The 19616-nt window shown below is 41.2% G+C and overlaps 1 protein-coding gene across 5 annotated transcripts in view; it reads right to left on the bottom strand.

The window, feature by feature from the left end:
- Nucleotides 1-19616, bottom strand: part of g2e3 (G2/M-phase specific E3 ubiquitin protein ligase) — a 182142-nt gene that overhangs the window by 47048 nt on the left and 115478 nt on the right. For all 5 annotated transcript variants that reach the window (XM_078562866.1, XM_078562865.1, XM_078562869.1 and 2 more), the window contains 2 exons: nt 5386-5702; nt 3691-3872 (listed from right to left, as the gene is read on the bottom strand). In XM_078562866.1, the coding sequence (XP_078418992.1) occupies nt 3691-3872; nt 5386-5702 (499 nt within the window). The remainder of the gene's footprint in view (nt 1-3690; nt 3873-5385; nt 5703-19616) is intronic.

Raw genomic sequence — 19616 nt, forward strand, 5'->3', positions numbered from 1 at the left:
TGAGACTGAGTCTCTAGTTCTTTACTCTCTCTAGCCAGGGGAAATAGCTTCTGAAGCATGTACCCAGTCAAGTCTCTTAAGAATTACATACATTTCAAGTAAATCACCTTCCAACTGGAAAATACATAACCATTCTGCTCAATCTCCCTGCTCATCCAAGGAATCATTCTGGTGAACCTGCATTACACCCCTTCAAAAGGCAACCTGAAAATTACCCATTTACTGTCTGTTTTCTGTCATTAACCAGTCCTCAATCCATGGTTATATATAATCCCATAAGGTCCAATATTGTCCAACAGCCTCGCTGAATGTCCTTCGAAAATCTAAATATACTACAACCATTGGTTCTCCCTGATCTATCATGCAATAACAGCCTCAAAAAAAGTGCCCTGTTCATACGTCCCTAAGCATGAGAACACCATGACCTGCAAGTTCCCCTGCAAGTCACACACCATCCTAACTTTGAACTATATCATTGTTCCTTCACTGTCGCTGGGTCAAAATCCTGGAACTCCCTCACTAATCGCACAGTGGCTGTACATACACCACAAAGAGTGCAGTGGTTTAAGGCGACGGCTCACCACCACCTTCTCAAGGGCAATTAAGGATGAGCAATGAATGTTGGTCTTACTGGGTGACATTCACAAACCATGAATGAAAAATAATTTTAAAAAAATTGGTTCGAGCATTGTCCCTGCTACCGATGGCCGAGAATTCCCAGATTCTTCTCCCTCTACTTTCTTGCATATTGGGTTTACGTTTGCAACCTTCCAATCAAAAGGAAACATTCCAGCATCTAGGGAATTCTGGAAGATTAAAACCAATGTATCTACTCTCCCTGCAGCCACCTCTTATAACCCTAGGATCTAGGCCTCAGATTCAAGGGGCTTTGTAAGCTTTTAATCTCATTAATTGCCCCGGTGCTTTCTCTTTACTAATATTAATTACTTCAAGTTCTTCACTCTCATTAGACCTAATGATTCCTAAACTAAGATTCCCAAAACTGGACAGAATAGACAATGTCTTCACTGCAGACCAACCAAATGATTTGTATAGATTTAGAATGAAAAAAAAAGCAGAGGAAATGCTAAGTTCAAATTCAACTAAGGTCCAAAACGTTTTTATAGCCTTATCGACTTGTCCAACTTGTCTTTGACTTTTATAAATTTTTGTATATGAACTACTAGTCTCTAAACTCCTTTTAAAGTTTTACTGTTTAATGTATATTCTCACTAATTTTTCTTATCAAGATGGTGCCAACTCATTAAAATTGATCTGGCATCCATCTATTAATCTATTTCCTCTAAAATAAGCCATGCTCCCTATTTGTATATTGACTGCAAATTTTAGCAGTGTATCCCCCTGCACCCAAAGTCTAGTTTGACTTTTTAAAAAGCGAAGTTGTTCCAACTCTGATACCTTGGATTGTCATGGATTACAACTCTCCAATCTGAAAATATCCATTAACCACTACTATTTTCTATCCTTTAATCAGCTTTCCATTATGGCTGATAAATGGGATTGGGTAGGTAGGTCAGGTGTTTCTCATGTGTCGATGCAGACTCGATGGGCCGAAGGGCCTCTTATGCACTGTGAGATTCTGTGATGGCTTGATAAAAATATTTTATAATTTTGATCTTATCCCTGCAACTGAAGTACTTTTCTTATGCAGACCAAGTAGAATAATAAATACATTTGGTCTTGTCACACACCATTGTTAAATAATAAACAAACATTTTTGCATGTCTTAAAGGTTGGGAAGCATCTGTTTACCTAGGACACTAAATAGACAGAATGTCCATCTACTTGACATGCAAATCATTATATCAAAAACCAAGAAGCATTAAAAATAGAAAAGGTTTATTTAAATATGTTGCTTTTCACCAAACATATTTGAAACAAAACATTTTAGTACCACTAAGTTCGTTCAGTAGGTTTATTTAGAACCTCCATCAAATTTAAATAATGATAAAGTGCTTCCAAAAGGCACAAGTTATTTTTTCCTCTCTGAATATGCAAATAAAAGAAATGCAGCCACAATAACAATTTAGACTGTTACAAAATAAGAACAATGGAAACATTTCAAAGTGCAAAATTTCAATTGGAACACATTAATGCTGACTTCGAACATAATATTTTACAAGGTTTGTTCAGCAGTTACTTACAAAAAATTAATTTTAAAAAATTGTTATCTTACTTTGACTTCTTTCAACTTTTATTTTAAAGGAAAGGTATTAGTCATTTTCACTGCTTCTAAAATTGGCTAAAATAAAAACAGAAAATGCTGGAAAAACTCAGCAGGTCTGGCAGCATCTGTGGAGGGAGAAACAGAGTTAACGTTTCGAGTCCGTATGACTCTTCTTCAGAGCTTGCCTGATTGTTACTCCAGCCACCCTCTCTAACATTGGATAGATGGACTTGCAAACAGCACGCCTTGACCTGCTCTGCAGATGGCCGGTTTTGCTGCCGATTAAAAAAATATCTGGAATTGTGGATGCGTATGCATGCTGGGAGATAAAGTCCCTTTTCAGTTTCTTCAGCTGATAGTAATAGAAACATCATGAACTAAAACCCTAGGCCGCATGGTTAATATAAATAGTTTAGTTGCAATTTTTGCTATTTGTTTTTATGTTATTAAATCTTGTTTCCTGCACTAAGTTTCTCAACTGGAGAGAATACAAGTTGGCAGCCAAATGCATTTACCAAAATATTCAGAGCAATCTTTTGTTGACTGCATTGTTGATGGTTATTGTCATATCAGCAGTTTTTTTATTCGAAAAATAAATACCAGCTTTGCCTGTTTTTGATGGCATGTTCCCTACCTGCTCAGTTGTGATTAGTTATATTTTATAAATATGCAGACTGAGTCAATCAGGTGCAAGTGTGACATATACTTTGTAGATTAAGTGCAATGTTCAAATGATGGATATAGATGTGCATGAAACATTTTCTCTCTTCACCCCACCATTCTTCTCCACACACACCACACAATATTCAAGGTCAAGGCAGTTGGTAGGAACAAAAACAAAAATAGCTGGAAAAACTCAGCAGGTCTGACAGCATCTGCAGAGAGGAACACAGTTAATGTTTCGAGTCCGTATGACAGTTGGTAGAAATGTTGCTGCTAAGCTTGCTAAGTACACAATAGTATTCTATGGATTCTCAGACATGTTTTCACCTTTCTCTATAGGAAGCAACTAAAATTAGAAACTGAACAGGGTGAGGCTGATGATCACCAACTTTTCAGAGATTTTTTTCCCTTCACTTCAAGATAAGGGGTCAGTTCTGTGAATAGAAACGCTTTCTACATTTGGGACTGAATTTTGCATCAAATTGTCTCAAGTCAGCAATAACACAATCACCACATAGTAAAGGTGCCATCCTCAGAACCCCCCTCTTAATGCACAAGAATATTTTTCCCAATTTTCACAGAAGGTACCCTTATGGTTTCTCTATGGCATACATACTGCCAGTTTGTGTCAAGTGATTGAAAAATCTGTTGCTGTGGGCTTATTACAAGGACTTTAATTTACCCCTCATCTCACTTGATAGCTTTACATCAGCAGAGAGGAAAATACTTTCATTCCTTGGTGGATTTGAACTTGTCTCTTTTTGGCAAAAGGAAGGTGCGTTAGTCTGGTACCCTGAGAATAACACTTATACTATTTTTAAGTGTCGTTAAGAATTTACCTTTTTGATCTTTTGTGTCACCTCAAAATGTGTCACATCTTCCATAGTTGGTTCAGTTACCTCTGGACCATAGGCCAGACAATTAAACAGAGTTGTGGAGAAGAAATTTGGTGATGGGCCACCATGAACTATTGAAATTGCAATCATCCGTCCTGCTTCATAATACCAGTCCCACCTAAGAGCTACAGAAGGGAAAAAACATAAATACACGTATATACAATTTTGTAATGCAATGATAATACAGGTTGAGTATCCTTTATCCGAAATCCTTGGGGCCGATTTCATTTTGGATTTCAGATAATTTTGGTTTTCGGATATTGCATATAAACTTTCATTATAATAGCTCAAGCCTAGGCTAGCTAAAGTAAAATAGTCCAAAGTAAATAAAATGGCTGGAAAAGTAAGATGTATTACTGAATAATAAATACAGGGTACCTGTAATAAGTTTCTTTTTGACATGTTCACCACAAGAATCGTAAAGTAAAAAGTGCAGACAAACAATTAGACTTCCACGCTAAAGGTCGATGAGGTTAAAAAAAAGAGGTGCGGTTTTTGGATGTGCTCGGTTTTCGGATTTATGGATCAAGGATATTTGACCTGTAGAGGGAAGCAAAAGGGGATATCCACTCCATATCTACTTCCCTTACCGTACAATAGTGAATGCACCGAACAAGTACATAATTGGCTGGGAAGCAAAAGGGGATATCCACTCCATATCTACTTCCCTTACATTACAATATTGAATGCACTGAATAAGTACATAATTGGCTGGGAAGCATTCTGGAACTTCCTGATTTAACACAAGGCCAACGGACAAAGAAGCATTAGGGAGCACTGCCATAATGGAAGAAATCAGGCGTTGTTTGTTTTATCATAAAATGTTTGCTATTTAAACAAAATAAGTGACAGTCATTTGCTGGTTCATTCCCCAGGGCAATGTCTTGACCAATCAGAGTCAAGCTGCCTGCTTTAAATTTCAAACAATGCTTGGTATTTAACCGTCAATCACCATCAACTAGTGCATTCTCTGTGGCAACACCTCTACCAATCAGAGCCAACTTGCCAACTACTTAGCACTCTCTTCTCAAACAGTATAAATTTGTTGTTTCACCTGACATTGGCATTTTCTTGCGAATTGTCCTGTTGAGTGCAAGATGAAAAGCTTCAACAAAACTGTCTCATTTTTCCAACAATACTCAAGTTCTGTACCACCAAACATCAATTTAGTTTAAGAATCTTTACAATTATCCATAACATACTGCATAAGCTGAATATTTGCAATACCTGTTGAAATTGACATGGAACAGAAAACACTTTTTCATGTACAAGCACTTTCCAGAGATTGTTATTTGAGATCAAGAAATGTTCAAGCTTTCTGCTGAATCTTTTTTATGAAGATATTTATCATACCCTACTAGTGACCATAACATATCCTTTTACTTACCTGGAAATTAGGTTCAGAGCATACTCTAAGTAGCATTACTGATACCTTCAGAACGTTTCTTTCTAGTATAGGACTATACACAAGTTATTAAAAATCATGCATGTGAAAATTAAGTCAATTATCAAGCCAACATAAAATAACACGATTTAGCTATTCATTTTCAAACCTGTACTGCATCAAAATCAAATACAAATAGAAAACTTTGAAATAATTGTAGCTCTGAAGTTTAATATATGTTAAAAATGTCTAACCTCGAGAATTTAGAGTCATGTTCTTTGAGGTAGTAGAACCTTCAAACAAAACTGAATTCTCAAGATGATGCATGAGCAAACAAAAAAATTCATGACAAGGATTTCCCAGATCAACAGCAACTGGAGGTTTTCTAGTATCATCTGAAAACTGAACGCAAATTGTGCTGGTGGGGCTGAACGTTTTGCGTCTCATCTCTCTCAGAGCTCCTTCCCAGACATTTGTTCTGTCAACATTGATTCTTGAGATGACATTCAATTTGATTTGTGACCTTAAGTCTTTCAAAATGTCTGTAAGTGATCTTGACGTGAATATCTGGCTGTTTAAGAAATAGTTAAAAAAAGAAAAATATTTTGTAGTCGAGGTTAATGACTGGAAAAATTGTGCAACATCACAGGTTTTATTTCATAGAAAACATGTAATTTTCCAATAAAAGTTGAAATATTTGGCAATTTAGATAATAGAAAAGCAAAAGCGAGAGATATTCTAACAAGTAACAACAGCCATTCATACAAAACAAAAATGGGAAGTTCAGTTCTTGAACAATGAAACCCAAAATAACAGTTTCCCAAATCCCAAAATTTACTGGGAGGGTACAGTGAAAACCTGGCAAAGAGGGATGGGGAAGTCTTGCTGAATTTAATGGCAAGAATTCATTACTTTTTTCTTATAATTACCACAACTTGACAGGGTGGCTGGCTGCTGGGCAAGTAAGTCAGGGGCAGGAGGATGTAACTAGGGACCCTTGGCAAGTGAGCACGAGAGAACAAGAGGGACGGAACCAGAGATCAGGCCAGGAGGAAAAGGAAAAGAGGTGGGAGGAAAAGGGAGATCTGGGGTTGGGCACCCGTGCTCTTCCTGTGTGATAAGAACTGCTTGAAAAGGCATTTATTTTGTGGAGATTGAAACTCCCACCTTCCTCCCTTTAACTTCCAGGTTTGTGAAGCCCTGGGTATTCTGTAAGATATCTCTTAGATTTAAATCAGGCTCCCAATTGCACTGTGGGAGCCCGATTTAAATGTGTGAATAAAGTGTCCCATAGGGCACCCAGCTGCTACTGCAATAAGTGCCTATGCGGCAGGTTCTAGTTTAATTTTTAACCCTCACTCCTCATGGGGACGGAATTAATAGAGGCTATGTTCTCTGATGAGTTGGAACAATACTGAAAGTGGCTGGGAAAAAGATCTACACCAACAACTTGCACTGATATAGCATCTTTAGTGTTGTATGTTCAAGGCTGGGAAAGATAGATTTCTAATCTCTCAGGAAATCAAGTGGGAAACCAGCGAGAAAGTGGAGTTGAGGCAGATCAGCATGAACGTAGTCAATGTTGTTCCTGTTTATCATGTGTCCCAAGGCAATTCACAGGAGCACTATCAAACAAAATTTGACACCAGGTCATCTAAGAGATCCAGATTAAATCTGACTGTTATTGTGCACAAAGCAAAGTTTAGGATCAATGCAGATAAGAGACAGCCAAAGCAAACGAGATGTTGGGTTGTATTAATTGATCTATTAAATACATGTCAAAGAATACCATTCTGTCCTTATGCAGGTCTTTGTTTAGACTGCATCTAAAGTACAGTGACAGTTTAGGCTCCCTCACATATTCGGTGATATAGTGGCCTTGAGAAAGGTTCAGAGGAGAACCACAAGAATGACTCCCAGTTTAAAAAACGTTGTTACTCAGGAAAGCTCAACAAACTGGATCCATTCTCTTTAGAACAGTGTGGCACTGGAGGTGACCTGAGAGTTCTATAAAATAATGAAAATTTATTGGTAGATTACTTCGACTGGACAGATTGAACCAGACCAGGTGTCATGCCTTTAAATCATGTGAGAGTAATAGGCTAGATGATATGCAGGTCTTCTTTTCTTGGAACATAGGAGGAGTAGGCCATTCAGCCCTTCAAGCATGCTCTGCCATTCAATAAGATCATGGCTGATCTGGTTGTGGTCTCAACTGCACTTTGCTGTCTGCCCCCCCATAATTCTTGACTCCCTTGTCTAACAAAATTCTGTCTAACTCTGCCTTGAATAAATTCAATGACCCAGCCTCCACTGCTTTTTGGGGAAGAGAATTCCATATTCTAATGACCCTTTGAGGGAAAAAATTTTTCCTCATCTTCGTCTTAAACAGGAGGCATCTAATTCTTAAATGCTGTCCCCTGATTCTAGTCTCTCCTCCTGGTGTCTACCCTATCAAATCCCCTCAGGATCTTATATGATTCAATAGAGAGTAGTGAGCCTCTGGAATATGCTGTCAGCTTATGTGCTATGTCCTGGTTCTCCACATTCCTTCAAAGTGAAGCTGAACCAGTTCTTGCTGGAGCAAACATTGTATCTTATATCTACCCCCTGCAAAGGGCTAATCTTTCCTAAATCTTTGCTGCAGACTTCAGTTTTTACCTAGTGTGACATGTATTTTAAGAATCAGAACGTACATTCAGAATTCACATTGTGATTATGGATCAAACATGTGTGGCAATTATGAGGTTTTAAGAGTATTATGCTTTAGAACTGTATCTTTAATTTAAGGTCAAATGGAAGGGACCTGTTCTGAAGGCTGCTTGACCACAGGCCTGGGGCGGTTAAAGATCCAAGAGAGGCCCAGGTTGTGTTATTGGAGCAATGGTATAAGGTGTAAAAAAGTGGCGAAGACACAGAATAAAAAAATGCAAGGAGAGCAGAGATGCAGAACAAGAGCGGGGGAGAGCGGAGATAGGATAAAAAGAATGAGGAGAGCGGAGACATAGGAAAATGAAAACAGTGAGAGAGGAGAGAGCAGCGGCAATCTGAAAACAGCGTGAGAGGAGAGAGCATCGGGAGTCTGAAAACAGTGCGAGAGGAGAGAGCAGCGGGAATCTTTTTAAAATTAATTTATGGGATGTAGGTGCCACTGGCTAAGCCAACCTTTATTGCCCATCCCTAACTGCCCCTGAGAAATCCATGTGGATGTGCTGTTAGGGAGGGAGTTCCAGGATTTTGATCCAGCGACAGTGAAGGCATGGCGACATATTTCCAAGTCAGGATGGTGAGTGACTTGGAGGGGAACTTCCAGGTGGTGGTGTTCCCATGTATCTTCCTGATGGTAGTGGACATGGGTTTTGGAAGGTGCTGTCTAAAGAGGCTTGGTGAATTCCTGCAGTGCATCTTGTAGATGTTGTACAAAGCTGCCACTGTGCATTGGTGGTGGTGGGAGTAAATGCTTGTGAATGGGGTGCCAATCAAGCAGGGCTGCTTTGTCCTGAGTGGTGTCCAGCTTCTTAAGTGTTGTGGGAGCTGCACTCATCCAGTCAAGTGGAGAGTATTTTATCACACTCCTGACTTGTGCCTTGTAGATGGTGGTCAGGAGGTGAGTTACTTCCGGCAGGATTCTTAGGCTCTGACATGCTCTTGTAGCCACAGTATTTATATGGCTAGTCCAGTTCAGTTTTGGTCAATGGTAACCCCTAGGATGTTGATAGTGGGGCATTCAGCGACGGTAATGCCATTTGAATGTCAAGGGGTGATGGTCCGATTGTCTCTTGTTGGAGATGATCATTGCCTGGTAATTGTGTAGCGCGAACATTACTTGCCACTTGTCAGCCCAAACCTGGATATTGTCCAGGTCTTGCTGCATTTGGACATGGACTGCATCAGTATCTGAGTCGCAGCAAATGGTGCAGAACACTGTGCAATCATCATTCTGACCTTATGTTGGAAGGAAGGTCATTGATGAAGCAGCTGAAGATGGTGGGGTTGAGGACACTACCCTGAAGAACTCCTGCAATAATGTCCTGGAACTAAGATGATTGATGAGGGAGGAGGTTTTAGCGGCCTTAAAAGTGGATAAATCCCCAGGCCCAGATGAGATGCATCTCAGGCTGCTGTGGGAGGCAAGGGGGGAATCAGGGGCCCGGGCATTAATTTTCAAATCCTCTCTGGCCACATTGCCAGAGGACTGGAGGACAGCCAATTATTCAATGGTAGCGTTATTCAAGATAGGCGGTAGGGATCAACAAAGGAAATATGGGCCAGTGAGTCTAACATCAGTGGTAGGGAAACTTGTGGAAACAATTGAGGGACAGAATTAATCTCCATTTGGAGAAGCAAGGATTAAGCAAGGATAGTCAGCATGGCTTCTTCAGGAGAGATCATGTCTAACATATTTGATTGAATTTTTCGAGGCGGTGACTAGGTGTGTAGATGAGGGGAGTGCAGTTGATGTATTCTAGATGGTTTCAATAAAGCTTTTGACAAGGTCTCACATGGAAGGCTGGTCAAGAAGGTAAGAGCCATGGGATCCAGGGCAATTTGGCAAATTGGATCCAAAATTGGCTTCATGGCAGGAGGCAGAGGGTGATGGTTGAAGGTTGTTTTTGTGACTGGAAGCCTGTGTCCAGTGGTGTACCGCAGGGTTCGGTGCTGGGTCACTTGCTGTTTGTAGTGTTCATTAATGATCTAGACATAAATGTAGGAGGTATGATCAGTGAGTTCGCAGATGACACGAAATTTGGTGGTGTGGTAAATAGCGAGGAGGAAAGCCTTAGACTACAGGACGAAATAGATGGGCTGGTCAGATGGGCAGAACAGTGGCAAATGGGATTTAATCCTGCAAAGTGTGAGGTGATGCATTTTGGGGGAACTAACAGGGCAAGGGAGTACATGATGAATGGTCGGATCCTAAGATGTACAGAGGATGAGAGGGACCTTGGTGTGCATGTGCATAGATCCTTGAAGGCAGCAGCACAGGTAGATATGGTGGTTAAGGAGGCATATGGGATACTTGCCTTTATTAATCGAGGCATTGAATACAAGAGCAGGGAGGTTATGATGGAGCAGTATAAAACGTTATTTAGGCCACATCTGGAGTACTGTGTGCAGTTCTGGTCACCACATTATAGGAAGGATGCGATTGCACTGGAGGGGGTGCAGAGTAGATTCACCAGGATGTTGCTTGGGCTGGAGCATTTCAGCCACGAAGAGAGGGTAGATAGGCTGGGGTTGTTTTCCTTAGAGCAGAGAAGGCTGAGGCTGAAGACTGATGTGTACAAAATTATGAGGGGCATATATGGTAGATAAGAAGAATCTTTATCCCTTAGTGGAGGGGTCAATAACCAGGGGGCATAGATTTAAGGTAAGGGGCAGGAGGTTTGAAGAGGATTTGAGGAAAATTTTTTTCACCCAGAGGGTGGGGGGCACCTGGAATTCTCTGCTTGAGGGGGTGGTAGAGGCGGGAACCCTCACAACATTTAAGAAGTATTTAGATGAACACTTGAAACGCCATAGCATACAAGGCTACAAGCCAAGTGCTGGAAAATGGGATTAGAGTAGATAGGGGCTTGATGGCCGGCGCGGACACGATGGGCCGAAAGCTGTAAAATTCTTTCCGAGCTGTAAAATTCTATGATTCTATGACTTTTCTGCAGACTGATAATAAAATCAATGAGTCTTATTGGGGGTTTGGGGCCTCTAGTGGCTGTAAAAATAACATGAGAGGAGAGAGCAGCGGGAGTCTGAAAACAGCGTGAGAGGAGAGAGCAGAGGGAGTCTAAAAGTAGTGTGAGAGGAGAGAGCAGCGGCAGTCTGGAAACAGCGTGAGAGGAGGGAGCAGCGGCAGTCTGGAAACAGCGTGAGAGGAGAGAGCAGTGGCAGTCTGGAAACAGCGGGAGAGGAGGGAGCAGTGGCAGTCTGGAAACAGCGTGAGAGGAGGGAGCAGCGGCAGTCTGGAAACAACGTGAGAGGAGGGAGCAGCGGCAGTCTGGAAACAACGTGAGAGGAGGGAGCAGCTGCAGTCTGGAAACAACGTGAGAGGAGAGAGCAGCGGCAGTCTGGAAACAACGTGAGAGGAGAGAGCAGTGGGAGTCTAAAAACAAAGTGAGAGGAGGGAGCAGCGGCAGTCTGAACACAGCGTGAGAGGAGAGAGCAGTGGCAGTCTGAAAGTTGAATTAAAAAAACTTTGACATCACAGGAAGTTGATAAGTGCTTGGTGTAAGGGACAGTATATTAGGACTCCAGAGTTAAAGTAGATCTATAAATAAAAGAACCAAAACTTTAAACAAAATAAAATAATTAAATTAAATACCTCAAACACATACCTGTGTAATTCAGAAAATTATAACTTTCAGTTGCAGGTGGTACTAGCATTTAATAAGCACAGTAAATCCTAGTATACATAGGAATTATTCTAAGTCAATTAAGGAAGTAATTAAATTAAATTAACCAAATAACATAAGCAACAAGGACAGGTGTTATGTTGCAGCTGTGGAATGTGGGTGCTTTTGGACGCCAAGGCAATACAGAACAAACACGTCTGCAGAAAGTGTAAGCAGCTAGACAAATTCCGGATCAGGGCAATTGATCTGGAAGCTGAGCTGCAGACACTGCGCAACATAAGGGAGGGGGAGAAATACCTGGACACTTTGTTCAAGAAGATGGTCACAACTCTTAGGGAAGGACCATCTGTTTTGGTCAGCAGTGAGGGACAGGAGGATGTGACTATGAATGAGGCAGGTTAACGGACTGAGCTGGCAGTAGTGGAGGAGCCTCAGACTTTGCAATTGTCAAAAAGGATTGAGGTGCTTGTAACCTCTGTGGGCAAAAGCAAGGTCTGCAAGGTGGATAAGCAGATGGGTCATGGCTCTGGACGCCGTTCAAGCGGGGGGAACAAAAAGGAATGTAGAGGTAGTAGGAGACAGTATGGATAAGGGGATTGACGCAGTTCTCTGCACCAAAGAGTGAGAGTCCAGAAGGCTGTGTTGCCCGCCTGGTGCCAGGGCTCGGGGCATCTGCTCAGGGCCGGCGAGGAACTTGGAGTGGGAAGGGAAGGATCTAGTTGTCATGGTCCATGTAGATACCAACAACATATATAGGACAGGGAAGAAGTTTCTGCATAGTCAGTATGAGAAGCTAGGCACCAAATTAAAATGCAGAACCTCAAAGGTAGTAATATCTGGATTAATTCCTGAGCCATGTGCAAATTCGCAGAGGGAAAATAAGATTAGAGATGAAGGTGTGGCTTAAAGACTGGTGTTGGAGAAGTGGGTTCTAGTTCCTAGGGCACTGGCACCAGTATTAGGGCAAATGGGGGCTGAACAGTTGGGACCGGTGTTCTTGCAAGCCGCATAACTAGGGAAGTAGAGAGGGTTTCAAACTAAATAGTGGGGCAAGGGATCAAATTTGGGAAGATGTGGCAAATCAAAAAGTAGAGACAAGGCAAGAGAGTAAAGTATTAATATGGGAAAGGATAAGCAGACCATGACAGGAAGGGACGGAGAGTACAAATCTAAAAGAAAATCAGCAGATAAGACTAGAGGTTACGAAAATAATAAAAGGACAAAACTTAAGGCTTTGTATCTGAATGCACATGGCATACGCATCAAAACAGATGAACTGGTAGTGCAAATTGAGATAAACAAATATGATTGACTAGCCATCAGAGACATGGCTGCAGGATGACATAGATTGGGACCTGAATATTGACGGGTATGTGACATTTAGGAAGGACAGGAAACTAGAAAAAAGCTGAGGGGTGGCTGTTAATTGAGGATGATATTAGCACAATAGAGGGGGAATGGCCTAAGTTCAGGAAACCAGGAAATAGAAGCTGTTCAGGTAGAGATGAGGAATGATAAAGGCAAGAAGTCACTCGTGGGAGTGGTGTACAGGCCACCTAACAAAAACCACAAGGTAGGATGGGGTGCCAAAGAAGAAAGAATGGGAGCTTGTCAGAAGGGTACGTCAATTATCAAGCGAGGTTTCAATCTACATATAGACTGGAAAAATCAGATGGGCAAAGGTAGCCTAGGTAAGGAATTCGTAGAATGCCTTCGGGATAGTTTCTTAGAAAAGCATGTTCTGGGACCAACCAGAGAGCAAGCTATCCTAGTCCAGGTATTGACCAACCAGACACAATTAATTAATGACTCCACAGTGAAGGTAGCAATGATCATAATGTGATTGAACTTTACATTCAGTTGGAGGGAGGAAAGAGTGGGTTAATATTTTAAACTTTAATAAGGGCAATAATGAGGGCATGAAAGCAGAGCTAGCAAAAGAGAACTGGCAATTTAGGTTAAGGGATTTCTGAATACACAGTTGATACATTCCAACAAAAGAGAAAATTTCCAAAGGGAGGACACACCATCCATGGTTAACTAAAAAATGTTAAAGATAGCATCACACTTAAAGAAAAAACATATAATTGAGCAAAACGGGTGGCAGGTCAGAAGACTGGTCCGAATATGAAAAAAAGCAAAAAATGACTAAAAGATTAATAAGAAGGGAAAAATTAAATAGAAGAGGAAGTACAACACAAAGCTAGCTAGAAATATAAAAACAGATAGTAAGAGTTCTATGGATACTGACCAAAGTGAGTGTTGGTCTTATAGAAAGTGAATCTGGGGAATTAATAATGGAAAATAAGGAGATGGCAGACTAATTGAACCGGTATTTTGCATAGGTCTTCACTATACAGGATATAAATAATATCCCAGAAATAACTATAAACCAGGAATTAGATGGGAAGGAGGAACTCAAGAAAATTGCAATCACCAGGTTAGTAGTACTTAGCAAATTGTTGGAACAAATTGTTGGGTTGACAGGCCCCCAGGCCTTGATGGATTTCATCCTAGGGTCTTAAAAGGAATGGCTAGTGAGGTAGTTGATATGTTGGTTTTAGCTTTCTAAAATTCACTAGATTTGACCAAGGTTCCATTAGATTAGAAAATAGCTAATGTAACTCCTTTATTCAAAAAGGGAGGGAGGCAGAAACAAATTATAGGCTGGTTAGCTGAACATCTGTAATAGGGAAAAGGTTGGAAGCTATTATTAAAGACATTATAACAGAGCACTTAGGTAAATTCAAGGTAATCAGGCAGATGCAACATGGTTTTGTGAAAGGGAAATCATATTTAACCAATTCAATTGTAGTTCCCTGAAGTAACATGTGCTGTGGATAAAGGGGAACCAGTGGATGTGCTATACTTAGATTTTCAGAAGGCATTTGATAAGGTGTCACATCAAAGACTATTGCAGAAAATAGTCTTTTTGACTATGTGTAGGGGGTAACATATTGGCATGAATAGAAGATTGGCCAGCTAACAGGAAACAGAGTACTCATAAATAAGTCATTTTCTGGTTGGCAAGATGCAATGAGTGGTGTGTGCTACAGGGATCAGTGCTGGGGCCTCAACTCTTTATAATTTAGATAAATGACATGGCTGATGGCACCGAAGGTATGGTTGCTAAATTTGCTGATGACACAAAGCTAGGTAGGAAAGTAAGTTGTGAAGAGGACATAAGGAGGCTACAAAAGGATATAGATAGGTTAGGTGAGTGGTCAAAGGTCTGGCAAATGGAGTATAATGTGGAAAAATGTGAAATTGTCCACTTTGGCAGGAAGAATAAAAAAGCTTATCTAAATGGTGAGAGATTGCAAAGCACTGAGATGCAGAGAGATCTGCGTGTCCTGACACATAAATCACAAAAGGTTAGTCTGCAGGTACAGCAAGTAATTAGGAAAGAAAATAGAGTGTTATCGTTTATTGCAAGAGGAATTGAATGCAAGAACAGGGAGGTTATGCTTCAGTTATACAGGGCATTGGTGAGACCACATCTGGAGTACTGTGTAAAGCAGGATGTAAATGCATTGGAAGCAGTTCAGAGAAGGTTTACTAAATTAATACCTGGAATGGCAGGTTCTCTTATGAGGAAAGGCTGGACAGGCTAGGCTTGATTCAACTGGAGTTTAGAAGAGTAAGAAGTGACTTGATAGAAACATATGCGATCCTAAGGGGACTTGACAGGGTGGATGTAGAAAGGATGTTTCCACTTTTGGCAGAATCTGGAACAAGGGGTCACTGTTTAAAAATAAGTGGTTGCCCATTTAAGACAGAGATGAAGAGAATTTTTTTCTCTCAGAGGGTCGTGAGTCTTTCGAACTCTTCCTCAAATGGCAGTGGAGGCAGAATCTTTAAATTTTTTTAAGGCAGAGGTAGATAGATTCTTGATAAGCATGGGGGTGAAAGTTTATCGGGGGTAGGCAGGGATGTAGAATTGAGGTTAAAATCAGATTAGCCATGAGCTTATTTAATAGTGGAGCAGGCTTGAAGGGCCAAGTGGCCTACTCCTGCTCTTAATTCATATGTTCCTAAGTGATCACATTTGCAGATAATGGCAGCAGTCTCCAAGTCCAAAATGAGTCTCCCAAAGTCCCAGAAAGGTGTTGAAAGTATTGAGTTGTAAGTTGTGCTGTAAAAGTCCATTTCCTTCTAAGATGAAATAGAGTTGGAGGTCAAGAATAGCTCATCAGCATGTATCTGAATGCAAGGCTAATGTCTTTCATGGTGCAATGGGGAAAGGGTGCAAAGGAAGCCATTTTGGAGGTCAGATTACATGCTTCTGTAGAAATCAATGAATAAATATCACAGGCAGGCAGCTGTTTTTGTGTGGTCAGCAGAAAAAAGAGGCTGCTTGGCTTTGTAAGCTACTAAAGCTGGATGTAAGAGGGAGACAGTCTCTGATCGAAGCACAGCCTCAAAGGATTCTGGGAGATTTGATCACCAGATTGGAAGCATCATTGGGCCAGGCTTTATTGCTGGTAGTTGATTTAGGAAACTCTCCGAAAACTAAGGGAAGTGTCTGGAGGCGGTCATTCGAAATTACTACTGAGCCAAATGTGGAAATGTGAATCCCATCGGAAGCTGGAAGCAACTGTGGACTGTTTGCTAGAAGGGCTGTTTCTCTGCTGAGAGTGAAATGTGAGTTAAGTATAAAAGGGGAATGTTCCTTTCTGCAGCTTCAAGTATAAGGTACCTACAAAAAAGTGAACGTTTTAAAATGTGAAATCTTGTTGCATCACCCTTTCAGTAATTAACTGGAAGCTTTTGTTTTTGAACTCTACAGAGATTGTATTACACATTATGATCATAACACAATATAGTCAGGGGGATAATTACTGTTCTCTGTAGCTTCAAACAGGAACTCCGAAGTTTGCGTTGCCTGCCTGGTGCATGGTCCACGAGGACAATTCCTCATGGCTGAAGAACAATTTGGAGTGGGAGAGTGAGGATCCAGTTGTCGTGGTCCACATGGGAACCAACATTGGTAGAACCAGGAATGATGGTCTAAGAGAATTTGAGGAGTGAGTGTCCAAATTAAAATGCAGAACATCAAAGGTTCTCCTTCAAAGAACATCCCTGGATTGTTACCCAAGCCATGTGCCAATTGGCATCGAGTCAAGCAGATTAGAGTGGTGTGGGAAAAAGTGATTTAAATTCTTGGGGCACTGACATCAGTACTCAGGGAAAAGTGAGATTATGTTAGGATGGGCTCCACTTTAACCGGGCTGGGAACAGTGTCCTGGTCCATCGTATAACTAGGGTTGTGGACTGGGCTTTAAACTAGCAGAGGGTGGGGAGGGTTCAGGTGAAGGGAGATTTAGAAATCTAAAGAGAAAACTGAGCCATCAGAACACTGTAGCAATGTAGGTAAAAACAATGAGAAAGGATTTAGCCTCAGAAGATCAAGTAATAGAATCCGTATGAGTGGATATTAGGAATAGCATGAGCCAGAAAATGCTGGTGGCAGTTGTTTTTGTGCCCCTGACTGGGAAGAGCCTTAAACAAGGAATTATTGGAGGTTGTAATAAGGAAAATGTAATAATTGTGGGGGACTTCAATCTTCATATAGACTGGGGCAAACAAATTTGCAAGAGTGGTCTCCAAGAGGAGTTTGTAGAATGTTTTCGTGAGAGTTTATTGGAGCAAAACATTTTGGAACCGACAAGGAATAAAGTTATCCTAGATCTTGTATTGTGTAATGAAACAGGGTTAATTACTAATGTTGTAGTAAAGGATCCACTGGGAAATAGTGACAATAATACCACTGAATTCCATGTTAAGTTTGAAAGTGACATACTCCAATCGCAAATAAGAATCTTAAACTCAAATAAAGCCAATTACATAGGTATGAGGGGAGAACTGGCTAAGGTTGATTGGGTAAATAGACTAAAAGGTATGTAGGTAAATGAACAGTGGGAAACAGTTAAAGAAATAACCCAAAATGTTCAACAAAAATACATTCCATTGAGTGAGTAACATTGAGAGGCCACTTCGCTAAGAAAGCAACTTTGATATAAACACAAGAACATGCTATTACAGTTCTAGAAATCACATTGGATCACACAAGAAATAGGAGAAAGAGTAGACCATATGGACATTCGAGCCTGGCTGATCTTGGGCTTCAACTCCATTTGCCCACCTGCTCTCCATATCCCTTAAATCCCTGAGACACCAAAAATCTGTCTATCCTAGACTTAAATGTATTCAACGATAGATCCACAGCCCTCTGGGGTAGAAAAGATACAACACTTTGAGTGAAGTAATTTCTCCTCATCTCAGTCCTCAATGATCTGCTCCTTATTTTGAGATTGTACCCAATGTTTTAGACTCCTTGACCAACAGAAACAATCCCACAGCATCTCTCCCAGCAAACCCCGTCAGAATTTTGCAGGTTTCCAAAAGATCATCTTTTATTCTTCCATATTCCAGAGACTATAAGCCCAATTTACTTAGCCTCTCATCATAAGACAACCCCGCTCATCCCAGGGATGAATTTAGTGAACCTTCGCTGTACCGTCTTCAATGCAAGTATATCTTAAACGTGGAGACCAAACTTGCACACACTATTCCAGGTGTTGTCTCACCAAAACCTTGTACAAATGTAGTAAGACTTCTTTATTCCTGAACTTCATCCCCCTTGCAATAAATGCTCTCTTAAATGGCCTAGCAAGCCACTCAATCAATCCACTAAAACGTTTAAAAGGAATAGATCTGGATGGACCACCTGGCATCAACCTAGGAACTGGAAGCAACACCGGCAAACTTAGCTCTATTGACACTTAGAAACACCTGGGGGCTAGTGCCAAAATTGGGAGAGATTTCTCACAGACTAGTCAGGCGACAGCCTGACAGAGTCACACTCATGGAACCATACCTTACAATGTCCCAGACACCACCATCACCATCCCAGCAGAGGTGTTATAGAGTCATAGAGTTATACAGCACAGAAACAGGCCCTTTGGCCCATCGTGTCTGTGCCGGCCATCAAGCACCTATCTATTCTAATCCCATTTTTCAGCACTTGGCCCATAGCCCTGCATGCCATGGTGTTTCAAGTGCTCATCTAAACACTTCTCAAATGCTGTGAGGGTTCCTGGCTCTACCACCCCCTCAGGCAGTGTGTTCCAAATTCTAACCACCCTCTGGGTGAAACAATTTTTCCATCAAATCTCCTGCCTTTTTTTAAAACCTTAAATCTATGTCCCTTGGTTATCGACACCTCCGTTAAGGGGAAAAGTTTCCTCCTATCTACGCCCTTCGTAATTTTGTATGCCTCGATCAGCTCCCCCATCAGCCTTCTCTGCTCTAAGGAAAACAACCCTAGCCTATCCAGTTTCTCTTCATAGCTGAAATGCTCCAGCCCAGGCAACATCCTGGTGAATCTCCTCTGCAATCTCTCCAGTACAATCACATCCTTCCTATAGTGTGGTGACCAGAACTGCACACTGTACTCCAGCTGTGGTCTAGCTAGCATTTTATACAGCTCCAACATAACCTTCGTGCTCTTATATTCTATGCCTCAGCTAATAAAGGCAAATATCTCATGTGCCTTCTTAACCACCTTATCTACCTGTGCTGCTGCCTTCAGAGATCTATGGTCATGTATATCAAGGTCCCTCTGACTCTCTGTACTTCCTTGGGTCCTAACATTCCCTTGCTGTGTTAGTCCTCCCAAAGTGCATCACCTCACACTTCTCAGGATTAAACTCCATTTGCCACTGCTCTGCCCATCTATATCATCCTGTAATCTAAAGCTTTCCTCCTCACTATTTACGACACCACCGATTTTCATGTCATCTGTGAACTTACTGATCATATCTCCTATATTCACATCTAAATCATTAATGTACACTACAACAGCAAGCGTCCCAGCACCGATCCCTGCGGTACACCACTCGTCACAGACTTACAATTGCAAAAACAACCTTCGACCATCCTGCCTCCTGCCACTAAACCAATTTTGGATCCAATTTGCTAAATTGCCCTGGCTCTTACCTTCTTGACCATTCTCCCACGGGACCTTGTCAAAAGCCTTACTGAAGTCTATGTAGACTACATCAACCGCACTCATCTACACAACTAGTCACCTCCTTCAAAAATTCAAACAAATTTGTTAGACATAATCTCCC

This window comes from Cetorhinus maximus, chromosome 18 (assembly GCF_964194155.1).
Source record: "Cetorhinus maximus chromosome 18, sCetMax3.hap1.1, whole genome shotgun sequence".
Taxonomy (NCBI): Eukaryota; Metazoa; Chordata; class Chondrichthyes; order Lamniformes; family Cetorhinidae; genus Cetorhinus; species Cetorhinus maximus.